At 48.4% G+C, this 22,370-nt stretch overlaps 1 protein-coding gene and 1 long non-coding RNA gene across 2 annotated transcripts; one reads left to right on the forward strand and one right to left on the reverse strand.

The window, feature by feature from the left end:
* Positions 1-6,655: 6,655 nt before the first annotated feature.
* Positions 6,656-9,799, reverse strand: Fam43a (family with sequence similarity 43, member A). Its single transcript, NM_001039002.2, is given in 1 exon segment — positions 6,656-9,799. A coding segment is annotated over 1 exon segment (1,290 nt). The 5' UTR covers positions 8,896-9,799; the 3' UTR covers positions 6,656-7,605.
* A 55-nt stretch (positions 9,800-9,854) lies between these two features.
* LOC148002648 (uncharacterized) lies at positions 9,855-15,591 on the forward strand. Its single transcript, XR_015633539.1, has 3 exons — positions 9,855-10,247; positions 11,378-12,356; positions 15,432-15,591. It is a non-coding gene; the product is annotated as an uncharacterized LOC148002648 (long non-coding RNA).
* Positions 15,592-22,370: the final 6,779 nt, after the last annotated feature.

Consider the following 22,370-nt stretch of genomic DNA (forward strand, 5'->3'; position numbering starts at 1 on the left):
ATTGAAGTTTCTCTGGGCAGAAGTCTGGGAGGATGAGCATGGTGCTCTCCCTGTGCTGGCCGTCTCACTGTGCATTTCACACCGAAGCCAACCACAACAGCCAGAGTGTACAGCGCAGCTTGTGTTCTGAGCATTGCCCGAGTCATGCCCACCCACGGGGCACACACACTCACATGGGTACAAGTACACACACATGTGCAGATACACATACACATGCATGTGCACACATACGCACACAGAGAGCATGGTGATACACACGCACAAATTCTAACAGAGCCTGTGTGTACTCTTTTTCCATATATAATGTCTCCCAGAGAGACCTCAGATCCTCCACACTTCTAAACAACTGTCTCAAGGAGTGTGTGTGTGTGTGTGTGTGTGTGTGTGTGTGTGTGTAGAGCATTAATCACACCAGCAGCATTGATCTGGATCAATAATCAAATGCTGACATAATGCACCCCTTTACATGAAACAAATACAAATCCATCCAGAGAAGCCAGGGCAGTGACACACTTCCCTACCACAGCTGAAGGGAGAGACTGCTTTGGAGATGGCACAGAACCCCTGTGGACACCTAACATTTTGATGGAAATGTCATAAATTCTCCTTGTGCTGTGTAAATACTTACCTGCGGTTTCCTGCTCTTAACCCTTTGTGTCCTCGGTCTACTCGTTTGCCCTCCTTGGGCACTGGAACATGTTTCGTGGACACGTGTGGTATGTGGGAGCCCCACAGAGACTCTTGATCCCACTGTTATGTCATCTGACTGTCATAGCAGTAACTACTCCATCCTTATATGCAACCTTCACTCATCCACTGGTTAGATTCCGAGCCCGAGAGCAATCCAGAGAGTACTGCTGTGAGGCATTAGTGTTTCCAGTCCTCAGAAAGAGCTGCCCCCAAAGGAAAGTCGCCCAGGGCAGGAGAGGCTAGAACAACTTGGAAAAACTCATTTCTGCTTCAGCCGCACCTTACAGCCTTGCCCTCAGAAACACTCCCTTCGCCCACTCCAGACTCCTAATCCCATCTCTCATGGCTGACCTTGGACATTTGCTAGGCTCTGGATCAGAGGAAAGGAATGGAAGATTTGAGCCACATGACTAAGACCTTGTATTCTCATTGGTGGGAACGTGTCTAAAGGGGCGGGCGGACTCGTCTACCAGTTCCTTCGCTGACCAATTGCCTCAGGTGTGAGAAAGCAAGGGCGGGCTCCGCACAACATGGTAATCTCTTCCAGACAAGCAGAAGCTCTTCCAAAAAGAACTGTTCCTGTACTGGAATCAGATGACAGGAGACAGTGACGGGTTTTCGCCGGGATTCAGGACCCCGGGGAAAAGTTGTCCTACGAAGGTTGTTTCCCTTCTGGGAAAGCCTTGGGAGGGGACAACAGCAGCCATGGCTAACTGTGGGTGGTTTTCTAGGTCTATAGGTGGTTGGTATCTGGGAATCCTTTGCAAGCCCTGATCTAAGAATGCAGAAGTGAGAGTTTGCTGATGCAGGACCAGGTGGCCCTTTCTCCTTGAGCTCACCTGACCTTGCAAATCTTTCACTTTCTCTTTCTCTGGGTAGGAACTCAACTGCAAGATTGATGTCTTTTGAAATGTGGCATCTGGTGTTTCGGAAACGTCTGTAATGTTGAATACGCCTGCACCAAAACATTTCTTACTACTCACTCTGTTTCCCTATCTGATTCCTGAAATCCCCTATTATTAGAAAAGAATTCAGGACACATACTAAGCTTAAGGAGGCCAAATGGGGTGCTTTAACAGTTGTTGGGGGTGGAGAGAGGGGCTTATCTCTGAATACAAGCAGCTGACACCTGTTCCTAAGGCCGTGGGACTCTGCGTCACCTTCTGCAGGGCTCTAGAAGAGGATTATATGTCGTCTTGGAAAGAGACTGAGGGCAAAATTGTCCCCTGAGTCCTAATCTGGGCCCTGCTACACATGAGCTTCTAGAGACGTGTGTTTAAAATCCTCAACCTCAGTTTCCCCATTTATAAAATAAAAGGATTAGAGCCCAAGGTTCTGTGTGGCTTTCAGTCAGAATTAGGAAGGAGAGAGGACCCTGGAAGTGACCCGATGCCCTTGTCAGCCATGATTGACTCATCCTGGAATTCCAACCAGAGAATACATAGTTCTGGGGAAAGAGATGGAAATGGATATAGGTTCTGGAAAGGCGGAGTCTGCTACTGGGGTGAAGCATCTCCGAGACGGTCAGTTCCTGAGTCTTGCCTCAGGTGGGCTTGGGTTCTGTTGTGACAAAGCATCTTGCTATCGGATGCTCTTGATGTCATGCATAGGCCTTGCTAAGTTTCCTCATACAGAAATTACAGCGGCTAAACAAACTAATGTTTACGTCACACTCTAAATATGCACTGTCAGTCAGGAGACGAAAATTCTAGTCTAACATACTAAGTGATCTCAGGCAAGGATTTGGAAGCTGAAATGAGTAGAAGCACGTTACCAATTATCTTCAAAACCAACTCCACGTGATCCATCCTCCGCTAAGCTAGAATCACCTCTCTCTAGAAGGCTGACGACGGTCCAGCAAAAACTGAAGCAACTTCCCACCTCATCCCACACGGGTCCTCAAATCTGGATTCCTCTGCCTGGGTGGTGACCTGGAAATTTATCAGACTCTACCTCCAGCCTGGGAGGTATTCCCTCCCTGGGAGTATTTTCTGAGTGCCTATTACATGCAAACTTCAGTGCTCTCCACAGAGTGAATCGGAGACGCGTAAGACACATCCTTAACCTTGAAGAATTTTGCCCAGCCGGAAGGATACAGATGATTAATAACCATGATGCAATGGGAAGAACTCCTCACTGTCAGCTTAGACCTGCTCTTTGAGGGTGGAGTCTGGCTAGACCAGATCTCATGGGTGGAAGAGCGGATCAAGTTGCTCTGAGAACTGCCTGCCACCCACCAGCCTCCCACCAACAATATTCTTCCCAGAAAGACACACTCCTGACCTCTCTCACCTACAGCGTTGTACATCCCGTTCGTACTGGTTCACAAATGGTGGTGGGAGATGCTAGCCAGTAACATCTGTAATCGAGTGTCTACCGTGCATGAAGTGTAGGAGTACAAAGAGGCCGGGAAACTCAGCTTTGACTTAGGACTTGGACCCTGGGGCCTTCCTGTGTGGCTTTGGCCAGGATAAACCTCCAGTTTCTTTGGCCAGGATACTCCAGTTTCTTCCATCTCTTAAATGTGGGGGCAAGGCCAGAGGGAGCCTTGAAATCTCAGGAGTGGGTGGTGACCAATAGCATTAACACTTTCCCTTTAACATCGGGGGTTTTATTTTGCTTCTGGAGTAACTGGCTTTCTGAGCGCATTTGTGGAAAGTTGAGGAATGAAGCCAAGGACCGGGTGACGATCGCAGCAACAGGAGAAGCTGGGTGCACAGTGGGAATAGTGTATTAACAGAAGGAAGTGGGGTTGGAGACAGCGATGGAGAGGAGGACAGAAAATGGTGTCCGTTGGAAGGGCCGCTGTCCACAGGAGTCAGAAATAAAGACTTTCATTGGTGCTGCTGAATACCCCAAGGCAGAGGAAGGAACGGCTGCCCCCTTGCTTCTCAAACCATCAAAATGGTGACTACTCATGGCTGCTCCAGTTGGCTCAACTCTGGGCTGTGAATAGAGGGGAGCCTTCAGGAAGAGGGAAAGCTCCAACTCACAATAAAACTAGATACAAATGTGGCTATATACTCAGGACCCGGGAGCAGTGAGCACTGCACGCCCTGGCCCCCACCTGCCTCGGGCCGGAGTAGTTTCCCAGGCATCTGATGTGGCGCCGGGCTCCTGCCTGTGGTCCCTGCTCACTGTCTAGCTCTGTCATGCAGCCCCTGCCAGCAGCTGCTGAGACTACTGATGCGTGCCACACAGGAGGAAGAGGCCCGCTGATTAAATTACCAAATCCTGTTAGGAAACAGGGCCAATTCACTCCTAATAGAATTTTTACGTTTCTCATGATCTTTGACGACTCCTGGGAGATTTCGAAATCTCCAGTGTGGTGCCAAGGGTGGATTCTCCCCAACGGTTCCTCCTTCACCAGCGGAACCCTCAAACACAGCTGTGTCCCCTGGGAAGGAAACCTGCTCAGAGTATAACAGAGCCTTTCTAATTTGTTTAAGAGCCACTGTGCTTCTGGAGTGGGGGAGGTGGGCGTGTCGTGAGAGATGTTTCTTTAAAGAGGCACTGTGTGTGTGTGTGTGTGTGTGTGTGTGTGTGTGTGTGTGAGGGGTGGGGGGTGTTCTCTGAAACTATCATAGTCCAGAGACTGTCATGCTAAGGTTTATTTTACACCGTCCTACTCCTCCCTCGTTCTCCCTTAGGACACACAACACATTACAGACACAACATGGGATGTCTGTGCTGAGAGAAGTGGACTGATGCCGGCCGCAGAGACTTAGCAACGCGGCTGCACCAGCCCGCCTGCCTCCGGAAGTCACTTGAGTTCCCATGCAGTCAGTCCTGCACTGTTGGACTTGCAGGGTGAGGCTGCAAAAGGATGGGCAGTGTCTCACTGCACTTAAAACACTGGCGGGTTACATCTATGACGGGAGAAACAGGGACCTCACCTTGCAAGAAGAGGTCCCTGTGATGAGTACACCAACATCCATCGGGCCTTTCTGGGGTGTATTTTTCACCCCGCAGCCTGAGCTGGCTGTCGTCACACCAGGCTGTCTAGCACCACTAGGTACCACAAACGAAGTTTTGTTGTGTCTTCATTGGACACCTTTCTCCTTTCTCTAGTGATGTCATCCCTGGAAGACGGGCGAGGCGAGTGGCTGCATCATGTTTCCCCTTCACATCTCTTCTGGAATTACATCAGCCAAGAGCCCCGAGGTGTGGTGACAAACAGCCAAGAAGCCAAGGGGAACGAGAGTGTGGGAAGGACGGGAGGGAGGAAGGACGTTGGCTCCTTTTCCACCAGCATTTCTTTCTCCTACTCCCCATTACTCACAAATCGAGTAAGACGGGGCTGAGGGGGGGCGCTTATCGATGGCATTGGCTTAAACGACATTGTCGTATCTACATCCCTCGCTGATGAAAGCCAACCTTGGCACGTTGTCTGGCTAACGGGGAAGGCCCTGCTCCAAGCTGGAGGCATATCAGCTCCACTGCCTTACACCTTCACAGGTTTTGTTCGGCGGAGGAAGCTGGCAGTGTGGAAATAACTAGAAATGTGAACTCGGTCGGACAGGAGAACAATGGCTCGCACAGCTATCAGCCACTGGAGGTGTCGCCATAGAAGGCCGCAGCAGGGTGTGCTGCCCATCTTCCTGATCTATACCTGACCATTTAAAAGTGTCATTCGACCATGCATTTCTGATGCATTCTGGGAGACAGATGAAGACTCTACCAAAACAAAACAGGATTAAAAGGTGTGGCCTGTGTCCCTAAGAAGACATTATTTTAAAATACTCCCACCCCCCCACCCCACTTCTTTTACTTTCTTCTAAAAGGACAGGTTTATCGCTGAGCCACTCCCGTTAATTAGAAGGAAAATCTCACCCTCCCTTCCTCTCTGATTCCAGTGCACTCCAGTCTCCTTAGGATCCTTGGGCCTAGCTGCTCAGAACATATTTTTGAAGAAAACAAAGCAAAAGTGGCCTCAGGACACCTCGAAAGGCCAGGAGTGCGATCCGTTTCTGCCACACAGGAAGAGAAGTCCAAAAGGGCAACGGGAAAATGATTGGCAGAAGGGAGTTTGGGCAGCGTCCTGTTACCACTTCCAGCTGATTGGGTGTAGCCCAACCAGAGACATCTGGTTGGAGTTCACGACGGAAACAAACAGAGAAAGCATGAACACCCTACAGCACACACACGCCCACACCAAGCCAACAGCCCCTCCGTCTTGCTCTAGGGATGGTTCCCACTGGGCCAGGCTGGGCTGTCAGGGAAGGAAACTGTTTAAGCTGTCTCCCCCAGCCCCACCTGCACCATGACTCACTCCCAAGTGTCTGGGGCCTACAACTTTTCTCTTTGCTTTTCTTCCCGGAGAGAAAACAAAGCAGGCCTCACTCCACAGAGTCCCCCTTGTCGACTCCAGTTGCTAGTCGGTCTCCAAAGCGCCGTGGCAATTTGCAGAGGAAAAGGATTATATATTATGTTTGTACTTGATCCAGGCCAACCCACAGGAGGTGGTAAAAAAAAAAAAAAAAAAAAAAAAAAAAAACTCAGCCCATGGCAAGTCACTCAGTAAACAGCCATACACGTCTAAACAGTGTGGGCAGTTGAATTTACACTGACCTCTCCAACATTAACTTGAAGGGAAAAAAAAAATCCGTATGCCAGGCATAATGAATGCCACACATCTCTGATCCCAACACTTGGGGAGCAGAAGTAAGCAGACCAGCCTGGTCTCCATTATGGAGTTCCCAGCCAGTCAGTGCTCTGGTCTCAGAAACAAGCAAGTAACATCGCCCACAAGCAATGGGAATGCGGAACAGACAGAAGGCTGGCCACAGGTACAGCACCCGGAGTTGTCTGATCCCAAAACACTCTAGAGGGTAGCATGGTTTCACCTTCTCCTGAGCTCTCCAAGCCGCAGCAGGACCACACTAAGACTGGAGGCACAACCCCCGTTCCCTCCCACCCCCACCTCACCACCAATCATCTGGGGTAGCATTTCCAGAGGCTCGCCTGTTCTGACAGCTTTTCCTCTTTATTCTCACCCCGCTGACATGCAAACAGAACCGAAACAGTGCTGCTCAAAAAAAATAACAAAATGTTTTATACACATTTCCATATATACAACCGAACAACATTTTACAGGTTATCTTTTGCACAGCAAAAGAAATATAAACATTCGGCTCCAAGAACACAGATATATGTACAAAAAAAAAAAGTCAAAAATACTTCACAACGGTGCAAAAATATTTTACATAGCATCATGGAGTAGGAGCTTTGGGGCATGAGGAAGGTGTGTATTTCTAAAGGAAAATTCCTTTTGTGTGTGTGTGTGTCTTAGATATTAGATTTCTTTAACTGTAAACAAAACACAACTTTCATACCCCGCCCTCCGCCCCCCATAAAAGAGTTATCTGAGAAATTTGGCATACTTTCAAGAGTTTGAGTCTGAGGTAAACAGCCCAAGCTCTCATATCCAAAAGAACTGGGGGCAGGTAAGCGGCATTAAAGCCTCAACATTATGAAAGTGACTTTGTTAATGAGATATTGAAGACAGAGAGAGGCCTTCCAGTCAGGGGGTCTGGAGAGGAAGTTAACCCCTCCTTCCCAAGCCCCAGCTGCCTCACAAACAGGAAACCGGCTGCTGGGCACCTCCAGCCCGCCCTTGGCCTTTTCCAGCTTCAGCCCGCTTTCCCTCACCCACCCTGGAAAGCCTATCTCTTTCCTTTGTAGTGCTTCTTCCCCGCCCCCCATCTCCCGGCTCACAACCTGAGCCACCTCAGAGCCAAAAGCGCTGGGGTAACTGGAGAGAGAATAGCTCTCCAGGAAACTCCAAACCCAGGGCCTCAAGTGCATCATTTTCCCTTTCCTGGAGTTTAAGGGGAATAGAACTACTGTTGGGGAACCACTGTGTGTATGTGGAGGGCTGGGGGGAGTGAGCGCACGGAGAAGTCTTCTGGTAGCTTAGCTTGAGTAGGGCTCATCTAGGCTGGTGCTGTCAGCAGGGCCGGATGGGTTGCCAGGGCTGGCCGAGGTGGCGTCCAGGCCTCCACCCTCGATGGAGCTCTCGCTGCCTGTGCTCTCGCCCGACAACAGGCGTGTCACCCTTAAGTCGGACTCCAGGGTGCTCACGTCATTGCCAAAGCTAAGGTCACCCAGGTCACTAATAAGCTGTGACAGTTGGGCCTTCATGTCTGAAGCACAGCCTGACAGAGGAAGTGGTGTCCCGGAGCTGGGGCCCAGAGAGACCCCACCGTCCCCCAACGCCTCCTCGTGGCCATTTTCCAGCGGGTCCAGCAAGTCCTCACATTCCAACTGCATGGCCACCACCAGCGCCCTCTGCGTCTCAGCCTCTTCCTCTGCTGGATCCCCATCCCCCACGCGGTCCTCTTCTTCTTCCTCCTCCTCCTCCTCCTCCAGGCAGCCCTCGAGGTGCTCCTCTTCTTCTTCTTCCTGCAGCTCCTCCTCCTGCTGTTCCCCAAGCAGGTCCTCGGTGATGGAGCCCAGCTTGGGAGCGCTGCGGCTACGCTCCACTGGCGGCTTGTAGCAGCAAGGTCCGTGCAAGAGCAGCTTGCGCAGCGGCACTAAGGGGATGGTGTGTGCGCCCACCAACTCCTGCTGCTGGTGACGTGCATCATCCCGCCGCTTGAGACGTTTAAACTCTGCCAGAGCGTTGGCTGACGTCTGGTAGAGCAGCAGGGCCATGGCCTGAGCCTTCTCCGGCTTGGACACCAGCACCGCGTGGCAGCGTAGCATTACCGCCTTGTGCTTCAGCTCATGCCGGTACACCCAGGCGAAGACTTTGGGCAACCGCGCGTCTGCCACACAGTAGGTGACGCGGTGCAGCAGGTAGAGGTGTCCGGGACGTCGCAGCGCTCGTTCCTCGGCATGCACCATGCGGATGCCTTGCGCACTCACGGTCAGCTTCATCTTAGTCCCTTGACGGCCGGCCTCACTCTTGCTCCAGATCTTGCCCACCGCTAGGTCAGTACAACCGTCCCCGCGAGCCTGGATGGTGGTGGCATTCCCCAGGTAGAGCACAGTGTAAGTGGGGTCCTCGCTGGTGATGTGCAGCTTCTTGCGCTTGGAGCGGAACATGCTGCCCACCCGGCTGAGCGCGCCTTCCGGGCAGGCTCTCGCCAGGGAGCTGAGCGCGGAGTAGTGCAGGCTCACAGCGTAGCCCTTAGGCTTGGACGCCTGCCGCGGCGGCGCCTCGGCCAGCAGCTCGAACTTGTGCTTCTTCCACGGCAGCATCTCCGGAGGACGTCCGGGAGTGGCTGGGCGGCGGTGGCCGAGCGCGGGGTACGAGCCCCGCAGGGCCACCAACCCAGGCGTCGCTTTGCCCGGGCAAGCTCGAAAAATAAAACTCGAGCTGGGAGGACCTCCAGGACAGGAAGATGGAGGCAGGAGAGGCCAGATAGTGCTTGGGAACCCCGCAGGGGCTGGGGTACAATCTTAGAAAGAAAGAAAAAAAAATATTCAGCTTCGAGTGTGCAAAAGAGAGGCGTATACACACAAGGGGAGGGGGAGTGAGAGAAAATATTACAGAAGCTTAGATGAGGAAGACTAGGACAAAAGTCTCATACAAGCAACGAAATAAGAGAGCAGAACGGAAAATATGTTAGAAAAAGACCAAATGAGTGCGTGCAAATAAATAGAGGGGGAGGGCTCGGCCAAAACAACCGGGATGGTGAGAGAATAAGCTGGAACTCTTCTTCAGCGAACGTGACACACACACAAGTCTTGGGCCAGGGCCAGGAGCCGCGGAAACTACAGCAGTGCGCCCAGGGGCCGGTGCTCCCCACCCCCAGTGGGTGCCGGAGAGGGCGAGCCCCTTGGCTGGGCTGGTCCGGGAATGAGCAGCTTGCCCCAAGTGCGGTCCGAGAGGTCTGGCTGGCCGCGGCGGGCCAAGCACAGCAGTCCCGCAGCTCACTGCATCCTCGATCCGAGGGGACGCCGGAGACTCGCGCTCCGCCGGCTCGGCCAGGGTAGCGCGGGGTTCCGAGGGCAGGACGCGCACATCGTCCGCTCCGGGGACTGCCGCTACCTCATTGCTTCCCTCCGGGGGTGTCCGGCTCCGCTTCGGGGTTCTCCGCGATCTGCAGCGCGCCCTCTGTGGTCGTGCGCGCGGTAGCCGACTCGCTCGCCTCACATCATTGCTGTCCGAGAGGAAGATCTCGGGTTAATATAGGCCGGCGCGAACCATTCACCGCGCGGACAGGGGAGGAGCACAGGAGAGGATCCCTTTAGGGCTGCGACGCCGGACGCAATTCTGGTCTCTTAAAGGGACCAGGTTGCAGGCACTGGTCAAATGAGGGGAGGACTAGTCCACTTAGGCAACCACGTCCCAGATTTACCAGCATCCCCTTTAGCTATAGAAACCAAAAAGACCCGGAGTTACCCGATAGCAAGAGGAACTTAAACTTGGACACTCCGCCCTAGGCTAAATTGCAACTGGCTGAATAAGTGTGTATGTCTAGATCGAAACTACTGGAGGAGGGTGGAAGATGAGATTGAAGACTGGGAGAAATTGTATTTTTGTTGTCGTCATCGTCGTCGTTGTTGTAGTTCTGTTCCTTCTGTGACAACTTCAAGAGAATTTGCAGGTTTGTTTACTATTATTCTTCAATAATCATCTATTAAACAAAATACAAAAGAAAGAAAAGAAAGGAAGGAAGGAAGAAAGAAAAGAAAGGAAAAGAGAAGAAAAGAAAAGAAAAGACGAGAAAAGAAAAGAAAATATAGGAGAGTCAAAGACTTATCTGTTAACTCTCTTGGTGCCATTTCTCCGCCGGTGAACAGCAGGTAGCGAAAAGCTCGTGGTTTAGATGACTGCCTTGAACAGTATTGAACACAGTAGTGAATGATCCCTAAGTTACTTGCTTCCAGTTTCCACCCCGTCCCAATAACACCCTCTCCTGCCACAGACCCTCAGAGTAAGACGCTTTTTTGAGACATGAGAAGTTTCTAGGTAAGGCTGTGCTGCTGTATGTAGGCCTACCTTCTTGACACTCAGGGGCCAATCAGTAAAAGCAAAATGACTTCTAGTTGATAGATGAGACATTTGAGTGAACAGAAATATTTTTTTTTGGCTGGGTTAACTTCAGCCAAAAATAAAACGAAATAAAATTTAAAAAGTAAATAAAAAACAAAACCTCAAAGTCCTATGAGAATCTGGGAGAAGAGAGAAGAGAGTTCACTGTGACTAAGAAAATTAAAAAGGATTCAGGGAGCGGGTGATGTTTGACAGATGACTTCTCCCAACAGGAGGAGGATTGGAGGGTTTATGAGAGTAGAAGATGATGAAATTCCAGGGTTAAAATGTAGACTCCTGGGCTGGAGAGATGGCTCAGTGGTTAAGAGCCATCTATAATGGGACCAAGTGCCTTCTTCTGGTGTGTCGGAAGAGAGGGACAGTGTACTTGTATAAATAAAATAAATAAACCTTTAAAAAATATATATATAGACACTTGTCTAAGATGGGACAGAGTAAGTGACAAAAAATAAGAAATATTTCCCCATCAAAAAAGTGTCCTATAATGGATTTAAATCCCTCTCACTCTCTGAAGGAAGGAGTGGTCTTTTCCTGACTGGCTGTAAACTAGGGTCCTAGTGGCCTACTTGCCAGCTGTGTGGGTGGGTTAGTTGGGGGCAGGGGGTACCAGGCACCATGATGGAACAAACCAGAATTACAGTAATCCATCATGCTAACACTGATGTTTCTTTTCTGCCAAAGGGACTGCAATGTTGTGCTTATTAGTGTGTGCACACAATATAAATTATGGTGCAATGCCAATAATGACAACTTGCCATCTAAAGGACAAAATATTCTGGGGGAAGCCTACCAGCTCAGCCTCGGCTGAGTCATCCTTTCCCACTCCATAATCTCAAACTCTAAGTTCTAAGTAGATCCCATATTCAAGAAGTTAACATATCTAAGTGGCCAGGATGTCTGAGGGCTCCAAAGGGCTTTGGGGAGCAAGAAGAGGATGAAAGCTGGTCTCACCTCCACTAGAGGCATGATCATGGACTACACCCAGTGACAGAGAAACCAGAGAGAAACAGCGATGAAGAAGCCATCAACCACAGCTCTTCGGTGGCAGCGGGAATACGAGTCTCAGATGTACAGGCTGTGTCACGCCTAACTACCTGTTTAATGAGCTTGTTTCAGTCTTGGAAGAACTGAAAGGTTCTAGGTGAATGGGAACACCCCATATGTGAGTCATGTCCTGGGCTTGTGCTCTAAACCCAGGAAGGAAAACTTGCTATCTCTTCCAGGCCTGGACCTTGGGGTCTATCTACCTTACCTTCTGGAGAACCTGGCCACCCTTGCCGAACTCTGAGGTCGCAGTTCCTCGTGGGAAGGAGGAGCTGGCGACGGGCAGTTCAGAGAGAGAACGTCTCAGCAGAGTCCATTGAGAAACTGGTTAGACGCTGTGGCTGTACTTTTGATGACACTACTCCATCTACTGGTGGCAGACGAAAGTGCCACTTGGTGAGGTTGTTTCTCAAAAAACTGGACAAGCCAGTGATCAGTACAACAAGTCACAGCTGAAAAGAAACACCGCCGGCCCGAATGCCAGCCTCTCATTTGGCGCCTGAGAACCAGCCTCCTCGAGGGCTTTTGGACTGGCTTTCTGTCACTGTGTGTTTTGCATAGTGCTCCTCCTCCCCTGATGTCCCACTAACTGGACATGGACTTCAAGGTGACAGTGGTGAGTCTGGAACTTTCTAGTCCTTTGGAAAACATTTGTTGAGAGTCTGCTGTGGGGATGACGTTGCTGGAGACCGAGCATTGTGGCTGGGGGTGTTTACTTTCTTAGGAGTCATACCCAAGGAATAAAATGCCCCATAGTGTGAAGTCCCTGGTGAACAGGAGGCAGTATTAGGAGTGAAAACGGCACTTTCAAAGCCGGAAGGTGTTTCTCCGGGATAGCCTTGAACACTGAGCATCCGAGGGAGCTGGCACTCAAAGAGATGCTTGCACCAGCCAGTAAAGTTGGCGTGCGTGGCTCTGGAGCACCCAGGAGATGGCTGGCTCACGTTGAGGTATACCAGAAGCTTGCTTTGGATGACTTGATAAGACAAAGGGGTTGTAATAATTTTATGTAAATTTCATGCTGAATAACAATATTTAGGCCACAGGGAGGTAGATGGAAGGCATTGCATTGAAATTAGTTCCTCCTGTTCCCCTCCTTCTTTAATGCGGCTGTAGGATCACCCATGCAGGCAGTGTTGTCCTAAACAAAAGCCACAGCTAGTGTAAAGGCCTTTAGGTTTTGTGACAAGCTAAATGGACTCAGGGATTTTCAAGCCTCTTCGTCTGCTCCGTGACTTAACTAGCATCTTACTATCCTAGCCCCTCTGCCCTTGACTCCTGTCTTCAACCTCCTCAGCTTTGCCAGCACCTGCACTAGCATCAGTGAGAAGCCTCGAGGCCCTCAGAGGGGGTTCCCACGGTTGGTGTGGGACTCCAGCTAATTTCCACCAAACAGTATTGCTACGAAAGCTCAAGGCTGGCCTTGAGCTTTCTCTTGATCCTTTTCCAGCCTTGTGTCTCAGCACGTGATTTCTCTGTCGTGTGTGGGCTCCCATATACGCCATCTGCCGAGATACCACGCAGCCCAGCCAGTGCTCTGTCATTTAGATTTTAGACTTCCTAAACTGTAGACTTGATAGACTGGTTTTCTTGCTAAGTGGCTAGCTTCGTGTGTTTTGTTATATATGGCGATGGGAACCAGATTGATATAGCCAATCTTCTTGGAAGATGTCCCTGCACCGAGAGTTGTCTCTGTAGTGACAAGCAGAGCTGAACTGACACCTCCCCCAACAGAAGTGAGGCCTATAGAGAGACCTTGACTTGTGTCCCAACCAAACTCACAGCGAACGGCATGTTCACACACATGCCCACCTCTCCCCCATAGCTCACAAGTCTCTCCTTTTGAGCCTGTCTCCCTCAGAGCTACTTTGTATAGTCACCACATCGCAGCCCTGGCCTTGTGCCTCTTCCTAGTCTCAACCCTGAAGGGGCTTCCCACTGACTCCAGGCACAGCCCCTTCAGCCCAGTATTCGAGCATTCTGATGTTGGGCCCCTACCTAGCTGCTCAACCTCCTTGACCTTTCCTGGCAACGTAATCTATGCTAAGTGATGAAGGATGACCTGGCCTTCCCCTTGGGCTGCTAAGACTGCTTCTTCTGTCCCTTCCGTGGATCGTATGGTGCCATCTAATTGAAATGGTCTGTCACTTCCCCTGTCTGGTCCCGAGTTTGTCTTCCACCTCCACTATCACCATCAGCCCCTCCCTCTCCACCACCACCATTACCCCCTCCCCCTCCCCTCACCATCATTGATCCCTCCTCCCCTCCTCTTCCCCCTCCTCCTCTGTCCCTCTCCCCCTCCTCCTCCCCCTCTCCCTCTTCCCCGTCCTTCTCTTCCTCTTCCTCCTCTTCTTCTTCTATGCTGGGAACTAACCTAAGGGTCCTGCCAGGCAGAGTTTCCACCCCAGCCCTGATACTCATTCTCTAGAGCCAGCTCAGATGGCATCTTCTCTAGGAAACATTCTGTTTCCTCCTCAACTTCACTTGTACACTTTGCTATAGCTCTCATCTGCTTAACATTGTCTGGTTGGTTCTCCATTTTCCCCGCTAGGCTGTGAGCTCCTTCGGTGTGTTTCATGCACTGAAGTTTCATCAGTCCCTAGCTCAGGCCTGCTGCCAGTGTATGGTCAATGTGTGGCATGTGGCGTGGACAGTAGCCTATGGATATTTTTACAGTAACCGTTGTGTCTTAAGCGCACACTGCCAAAACTGGAGACCTCTTCTCCGTAACCTAGTCAAACCCTCTGGTTTTTTTTTTTTTTTTTTTTTTTTTTTTTTTTTTTGGAGCTGGGGACCGAACCCAGGGCCTTGCGCTTCCTAGGCAAGCGCTCTACCACTGAGCTAAATCCCCAACCCCAAACCCTCTGGTTTTAAAGTCTAAGAAACTGAGGCCCAGAGGGAACATGTGCATGGCCAGAGAGCAATTTAGTGGTTGAGTCAGGATGAGGCTCCGTATGGCTTAAATCTGGATTTCATGCCTCCTTCTTTCTGCTACCTATAAAGCCCAGGCTTTTAAATAAATGTATTGTGTTTATTTAAAAAACCATTTACTACACTTGATGAAAGTCTATGTTTTAGGGCTTTCTGGTTCATTCTATCAACTAGGCTTGAGCATTCCTCACTAGCCAGACGAACTTCTCTCCATTCACTGACTCCTCCATGAAAAATTCACTTTTTAATGGTTCTTACTGCCCTGAAAGAGGTTTGAGCCAAAGCATATCTGTCACCAGACTCTCGTAGCAGGATTTTGGTTTCTGTTGTAGTAAAGATAACACGTAGGCCCTGTATGTTGGTACACAGAATTAATCCCAGCACCTGGGAGGCAAAGGTTGCAAGAAATCTGTGAGTTCAAAGTCTACGTAGTGAGTTCATTCCAGGACAGCCAGGGATACAGAGTGAGACCCTGTCTCAAAACAAATGGGCAAACAAAACAAAGAAAAAAAGATCACACTTAGGTTCATGAAAGTGTGGTAACCACGAAATCCCTTTGTTCTGTGTATTAACTTTGATCTTGTCAGCATTTTAAACTTTAAAAACAACACCTACACAGCTTCACTCCTCAGAAGATATAAAGTAAAATGAGGTTAAATATATAGAGATACTTGAAGACTTTTCAAACTAAGAATAGAAAAGGTTGAGCTGGAGAGATGGCTCAGTGGTTAAGAACACTGACTTTTTTTTTTTTTTTCAGAGATCCTGAGTTCAATTCCCAGCAACCACATGGTGGCTCACAACCATCTGATGCCCTCTTCTGGTGTGTCTGAAGACAGCTACAGTGTATTTATAATAAATAAATAAATAAATAAATAAATAAATAAATCTTTAAAAGAAAGAATAGAAAAGGTTACTAAGCAACCTTGTGTTCTCTCTCTCTCGGTGTGTGTGTGTGTGTGTGTGTGTGTGTGTGTGTGTGTGTGTGTGTGTGTGTGTGTGTCGAGACAGGGTTTCCCTGTATAGCCCTGGCTGCCCTGGAACTCACTCTGTAGACCAGGTTGGCCTTGAACTCGGAGATCCACCTGCCTCAGAGATCCTCCTGAGTGCTGAGACTAAAGGTGTGTGCCACCAATACCTGGCTTTGTCTTTTTTTCTAAACTTCTCTCTTGCATACAGACTTGGCACACCTTTAGCTAGGCAATGCCAAGAACTAACAACACAACAGCTATTCAGTGTTAAGATTTATTCAGCCGGCTGCTGCACGCTGGATACGAAGAGGTTTGATCTGAGGTGATGATGTAGGAAGAGCACACTAAATACTCTGGGAACTCTGAGGTGAACTTCTAGTAAATATTGAAGAGGTCAGGACCTCTTTCAGGAAGCCTTATCTTGGGGCGGGGGCAGGGTGGGGCACTTCGTGTCAAGCACGGAAGGATGGACAGATTGCTACAGAGACAGGAGGGGGACGTTCAAAGGAGAGAAATGACTCGTGCGGAAGGTGGTTTGTGCCCAGCACTGAATGACAGGCGTGAGAGCAGAGACCTGGAGTGTGCTGAGCTCCTTTCTGTGTCTGGCACAGCCAAGTGCTTGAGACCCATCTGAAGGTTTCCTCTCCCTGAGAGGGCTTTATGGGCCCCACTGCTCCTTTGATTTCACACAGGAGAAGGACTGCGTTTGAAGGAGTTGAGAACAGCTTACCCTAGGAACTGCACTGTTCAGAAATGGTCTCAGAGTACCTGAGCTCTGGCTGTACTCATGCTATTTCCCTTGTTCATGGCCTCTAGTGACTCTCAGATGGGAGAGACCTCGATCTGCTATTTAATGTCCTCTCGAGGCAAACTCTGGCTCACCTTAAACACAAAAGAGCATCAACTCTGGCCATCTTGGACAAGTCCTATCCCCAGTACCTCTGTGTGTTGTGTGTGTGTGTGTGTGTGTGTGTGTGTGTGTGTGTGTGTGTGTGTGATCTTACCTGGAAAACTCTTTTTGCAGATGTAGTCACAGGAAATCGATATTAGATTAGCAAAGGTTAGAGAGCGGTCTCGCAGCAAGGACTAAAGTCCTAATGCCCACTACTTGTGAACTCGATCTTAGTAACTTTAGCATCTCTCTTTGAGAAATGTCCTTCAGCTCAAGACAGAGGGTCTTACAGTTTATATAACCAATGATGGCCGAGTTTGCTGGATAGGAGGGTTCCTAGCAACCCTCTTTGGCAAAAAAGGCAAGACGTGGTCTTTTCAACTTACACAAGAAAAGTACTGCCCTACTGTTTCCCACACAGAAACTGTCTGAGGTTGCCTGTATGCACCCGCTGTTCCAGATACTAGAGTAAATCACAGGGTGTCATGAAGAAGGGTACCTACAATGGGTAAGATACTGCCAAGCACCTCAGAAGCCACTAGCCATAACCCACTCTGGTGCACAGACATGACCAAAACCACCCAGATCCTTGGTTATATAGCCGTTGCTTAAATATTTCCTGTGGGAGGGAACACATTACTTCCAATCCTGCACTTGACATCCTTGAGCCCCTGATTGTAAGAAAGTTTGGGCCAGTTTGAATCTCAGACGGTGCCTCTGGTTTCTAGCATGCATTCTGCTTCCGTTGGCCTTGCATCCACTTAGAACAGCCTTCTTTCCTTTCTTTATGAATAGAAGTGACCATGAATAGAACTAGCCCCTGCGTGCCTTCAGGGTGCTGTCCTACGGCACAGATCTACACCCCAACGTCATCCACCGCACAGAGATAATGTATTTAGGGTAATTTAAGAGGAGAGGTCATAGAGACAAAATGCAAAATGCTAGTCTGTAGGGGACGCTCTGGATGGTACATTCCATGGCTTCCAGGCTGGTTGGGATTATTTGATGCTGGTTGATTGACACTAAAATGTACACTCATTCAGTCGGGAGCTTGCCCAAAGCTGATGGTCCAGAGGACAGTGAGAGCAATGAATTGATGGAGGAAATCAACGACTGAGTGCGATCAACCTGGCACTTTCTATCTGTTCATTTTTGCTTTGTCAATTACTAAACCCACACTCAGGTCCCTTCATTTAACTTTGACTCAAGTTGTCAACAAATTGCTATGACTTTTAGGTGCAGAAAAACAGTGATGTCCTTTCTTTCTTTTTTTTTTCGGAGCTGGGGACCGAACCCAGGGCCTTGCGCTTGCTAGGCAAGCGCTCTACCACTGAGCTAAATCCCCAACCCTGGTGATGCCCTTTCTTACCCAACTCTTGTGAAAGAAAAACTTAATTGTGAAGTCATTTGTGTGTAAAACCATAGATGCATCACACGGAAGAGTTGATTTTTTTTAAAAAATTCATAGGCTGGGGGGGTGGGTAAAGGCTTGCTGCACAAACCTGGTGCCCTGAGTTCCATCCTCAGAGCTTTTGTGAAGGGAAAAGGAAAAAAGTCTACTCCACAAAATTGTCCTCTATTTCCTAGAGGAGTGCCAAGACATAAATGTGCATGCGCGCGCACACGCGCGCGCGCACACACACACACACACACACACACACACATCCTAAATGTTTCAAATCATTTTTAAATCCATAGGCATAGGCATGCATATATATGTGTATTATATATATTCCTATAGCTGTGGTACATATTTATATTCCTATAGCTGTGAGATGCATATATTCTGAGAGCTGTGATATATATATATATATATATGTATTATAGCCTACAGTATAGTAGATATAATCAAAACAAAAAGCCCCCAGGGGCTGGGGATTTAGCTCAGTGGTAGAGCGCTTACCTAGGAAGCGCAAGGCCCTGGGTTCGGTCCCCAGCTCTGAAAAAAAAAAGAAAAAAGAAAAAAAAAAGCCCCTTGATAATTTCCCTTGGGTGAACAACTTACTCAGCCAACCAATGTTTAATTGCAGTGAATCAATCATTAATAATAATCACCAATAAATGCCTGCAAAGTTATTTAAACTCACTGGCAGGTGAGAACCCATCCATCTCCCACAAAGAGAAACGGAAAACAGCAGATAATAGAAGGGAGTTCCCCTACCGATTCGCCGACACTCTGCAAAGATGGCCAGACTTTAATTTTCACAACTCTCGGGCTTACGCAAACTGCTTTTGCTGTTCCTGACTAGGGTGTGTAGAAGTGAGAGATGGGAGAATGCGGATGTATGCCTACCTTGGGAAAATGTCAGCCACTGACACATTTTTTGGGCAAGGAGGTGATAAAGCCAAAATAGAGGCCAATCTGCTTTTCTTCTCCCTCCCCTGACAGATGAGGAGCCCTGGAACTGGACTGATGAAACACAATCCCAAGATTTGTTCCCGGGTGTGGGTATCGGGGCTTGGAACTACAGTTGTTTGGACAAGGTAAGTCACCTATTATGCAACACCGTGGATGAGGTGCACTCCCTGTGCTGCTCTCTGGAAGGCGGATACAGGCTTCCAACCCCCAAACCAATGCAGACTTCCCCAAGAATCAGTTTCTCAGGCAATCCTGGTTTCCATGGAAGAGCTTAGCTCTGGGAACTGGGAGTTTTCAGGTGGGGGTCTTGTAGATGAGCTTTTCTGATGGCATGACAAAGCAGTGGTGGGAATTTGGCCGAGCGAGGTTGTTCCCCAAAGTGTGTGGGTGGAATAGCTCCTGCAGTCAGAGGGCAGGGACCTGGCTGATTCATCCATGCATCCCTCTCCTTCTGGCGGCATCCAGCCCTTTATTCAATCCTTCATCACCATGATCCTCACTTGCACTCCACTCTTTCGAATCTGGGTCCTATGCTCTTGCCTCATCAGCACCCTCAATTGCTTACCTCTTTGCCCTTCTCCATGAGCAATTATGTAGCTGGGCTCTCACGTCTATTGCTCAGTTGGGGTGTGTGTATGTGGGGTGGGGCAGAGGATATTCAAATGTGCCAAATGGGTATCTCCACGTACTATCGGACAATGATCTTCCAGAACTATTTTGTTTGTTTCATTTGCAGGACAAAAATTATATTGAACATTCCATTTGCTTTGTTCTGAAACAGGGTCTTATGATGTAGTTCTAGCTGGCCTGGAGTTCTCTATGCAGAGCAGGCTATACTCAAACTCACTAAGACTGGATTTTGCTTGCCTCCCGAAGGGATTAAAGGCATGCACCACATTAAAGGCATGACCATTACTCTTATTCCTATTAGCCATATAAGAAAACTGAAGACTCACTTCTTTGAGTATTGTGTTGTGAGCAAATCTTAAAATAGACTGTGCCTTACTTGGCAGCTTGGAATAGTTACTGTTAATTAATCTTACCATGTTGATGCTCTTTTCACACTCCCCAACCAATATCGATTAAATTTTCACTCTGGGCCATGTGGTGGTGGTGTACACCTTAATCCCAGCATCTGAGGCGAGGCTGTCCTGGTCTACAGAGTTCCAGAACAGCTAGAACTACACAGAGAAACCCTGTGTGTTTGTGTGGTGAGTCTGTCTTAAAACAAACAAGCTAACCAACCAACCAACCAACCAACCAACCAACCAACCAACCAACCAAGAGTGTTTTTCAAAGCCTTGGAAAACGGAACTAGGGTGAAGCCTTGAGTTATTGGTTGAAATCTAGTAATCAGATGGCCATTTTCTCTACACTGTCTGTTGTCCTTGCCTTCATTAAAATGCACAACTCTCTTCATTTCTTTGAGTTAGGGTTATCTTTAACAATGCCAGATGCTCTCTCTAATGTTATTTGTGTGCTTCTCTCTATCTTCCCCCTGGAGATTGTGTTCAGAGATTTATACGGTCATGCTTCTAAGTTGGGAAATGGAGAAGTCCTGTTCTCTTACATCCCTTCTCAGTGTTTTGTGAGCACTGTCTCCTCAAAGCCTTTCCAGCTACCACCAACTTTGTCAATCCTTTGGGAGCTCCACAAAATCCACTCCAGTTAAGCAAGAGTCTAGTGGAGGTAAGGCACACAAAAAGGAAGTGGCAAAGATCAGAAATGGGTGAGCACTGTGGTCCTAGTTCTGCCAGCTGCTAACTTGCTATGGCCGACCTCTAGCTAATCCACTGCAGTATCTTCATCTACACCAGAAAGGAATGGGCTACTCTTGCTACTTGTTACCTGGAAATTTGTTAAACACACACACAACACACACACACACACACACACACACACACACAGAGAGATAGAGAGACAGACAGACAGACAGACAGACAGACAGACACATCACAATCACAACTTATGAATCAGTCTGTTAAGCTTATTCCTAGGAAATTTCTGTACACATTAAAGCTAGAAAAGTACCAGACTAGGTGCCTTCCTGATGTTTTTCTTAATTGTTTTAACTGACAAGTAAAAATTGTGTGTATATATGTGTGTGTATTTGTGCATACATATGTATATATGTGTATACATATATGTGCATGTGCATATATATATTTATGTGCCACCTAGTTATATTTTAGCGTTATACATAGATTAATCAAACAAGTTAGCAACAATGACTTCTAAAATACATGTTGACCGAGTCCTCTCAATAATACGGAAGAGTAACAAGACTCATGTTCCATTCCCGACATTGCCTATCTTTGATCTATAGCTGGTCGATTCCTGACACTGCCTATCTTTGATTTATAGCCAGTCGATTCCTGACATTGCCTATCTTTGACCTATAGCCGGTCAATTCCAGACACTGCCTATCTTTGACCTATAGCCGGTCAATTCCAGACACTGCCTATCTTTGATCTATAGCCGGTAAAAACTCCTTCCACGGCTGAGCAGCATGTTACAGTGGTCTCCCCAGTAATGAGAATGTTATTCAGCACCAACTACTATACACTTATTTCTTTTTTAGACAGGGTCTCACTGTGTAGCCCTGACTGTCCTGGAGCTCTCTTTGTGAAGATTCCGTGTCCCAAGTGCTAGGATTAAAGATGTGTGTCACCATGCCAGACTTTTTATATACACATTACGAGGAAAGCTGACGATCGGTTGGGGCACTAAATATCTATTAGTGAAGACAGCTCACTAAAGACAGCTTTAATTTTAATTATAAAAAATGTTGATACAATGCTTAATCTCTCTCTCTCTCTCTCTCTCTCTCTCTCTCTCTCTCTCTCTCTCTCTCTCTCTCTCTCTCTCTCTCTCTCTCTCTCTCTTCCCTCGCTCTCTTCCTCCCTCTCTACCTCCCTCCCTTCCCCTAAAAGCGCCGGCTTTTGTTCTCAACTTTCAAGTTCTGAAAATGATACCCATTCTAAACTCTCAACCATGTGTGAACTTTTCTCCCCGCTCCGCAAATACAGAATGCTAGGAAAACAAAAACTGAGCTGAAAAACCAGCATCAGGAAACTTCTGCCACCTAGAGCCACAGAAACACCCCTTCACCCGAGGGCCCTCCTCCCGTCGAAAGTGCTGCGAACGTGAGCGGTCATATTTTCCAGTTGGCCCAATTTCCCGCCGGACTTTAAACAGTGACGTACAAGTCTGGAATGTACCATTCTCTTAAGTCGGTCAATCTATCAAAAGGGGAACAGTCGAAGGAGTAGCCATAAGGAATCCTCCCGATCGATTTTTACATTTCTTCTCTATAGTACTGTTAAACTCTGGCTCTACCAAAATCATCCTGAAGCAAGTCATTCAATACCCTGCAGCTTCACTTCGGAACTGTACTACTTAGACTCGCTCTTACGTCACTTCCTGGTTCACAGCCAGGGAAACCGGAAGCCTCACGCGCTGAGAAGTGGTTCGTGC

The sequence above is a fragment of the Rattus norvegicus genome, chromosome 11 (genome assembly GCF_021556685.1).
Source record: "Rattus norvegicus strain SHRSP/BbbUtx chromosome 11, alternate assembly SHRSP_T2T, whole genome shotgun sequence".
Lineage (NCBI taxonomy): Eukaryota > Metazoa > Chordata > Mammalia > Rodentia > Muridae > Rattus > Rattus norvegicus.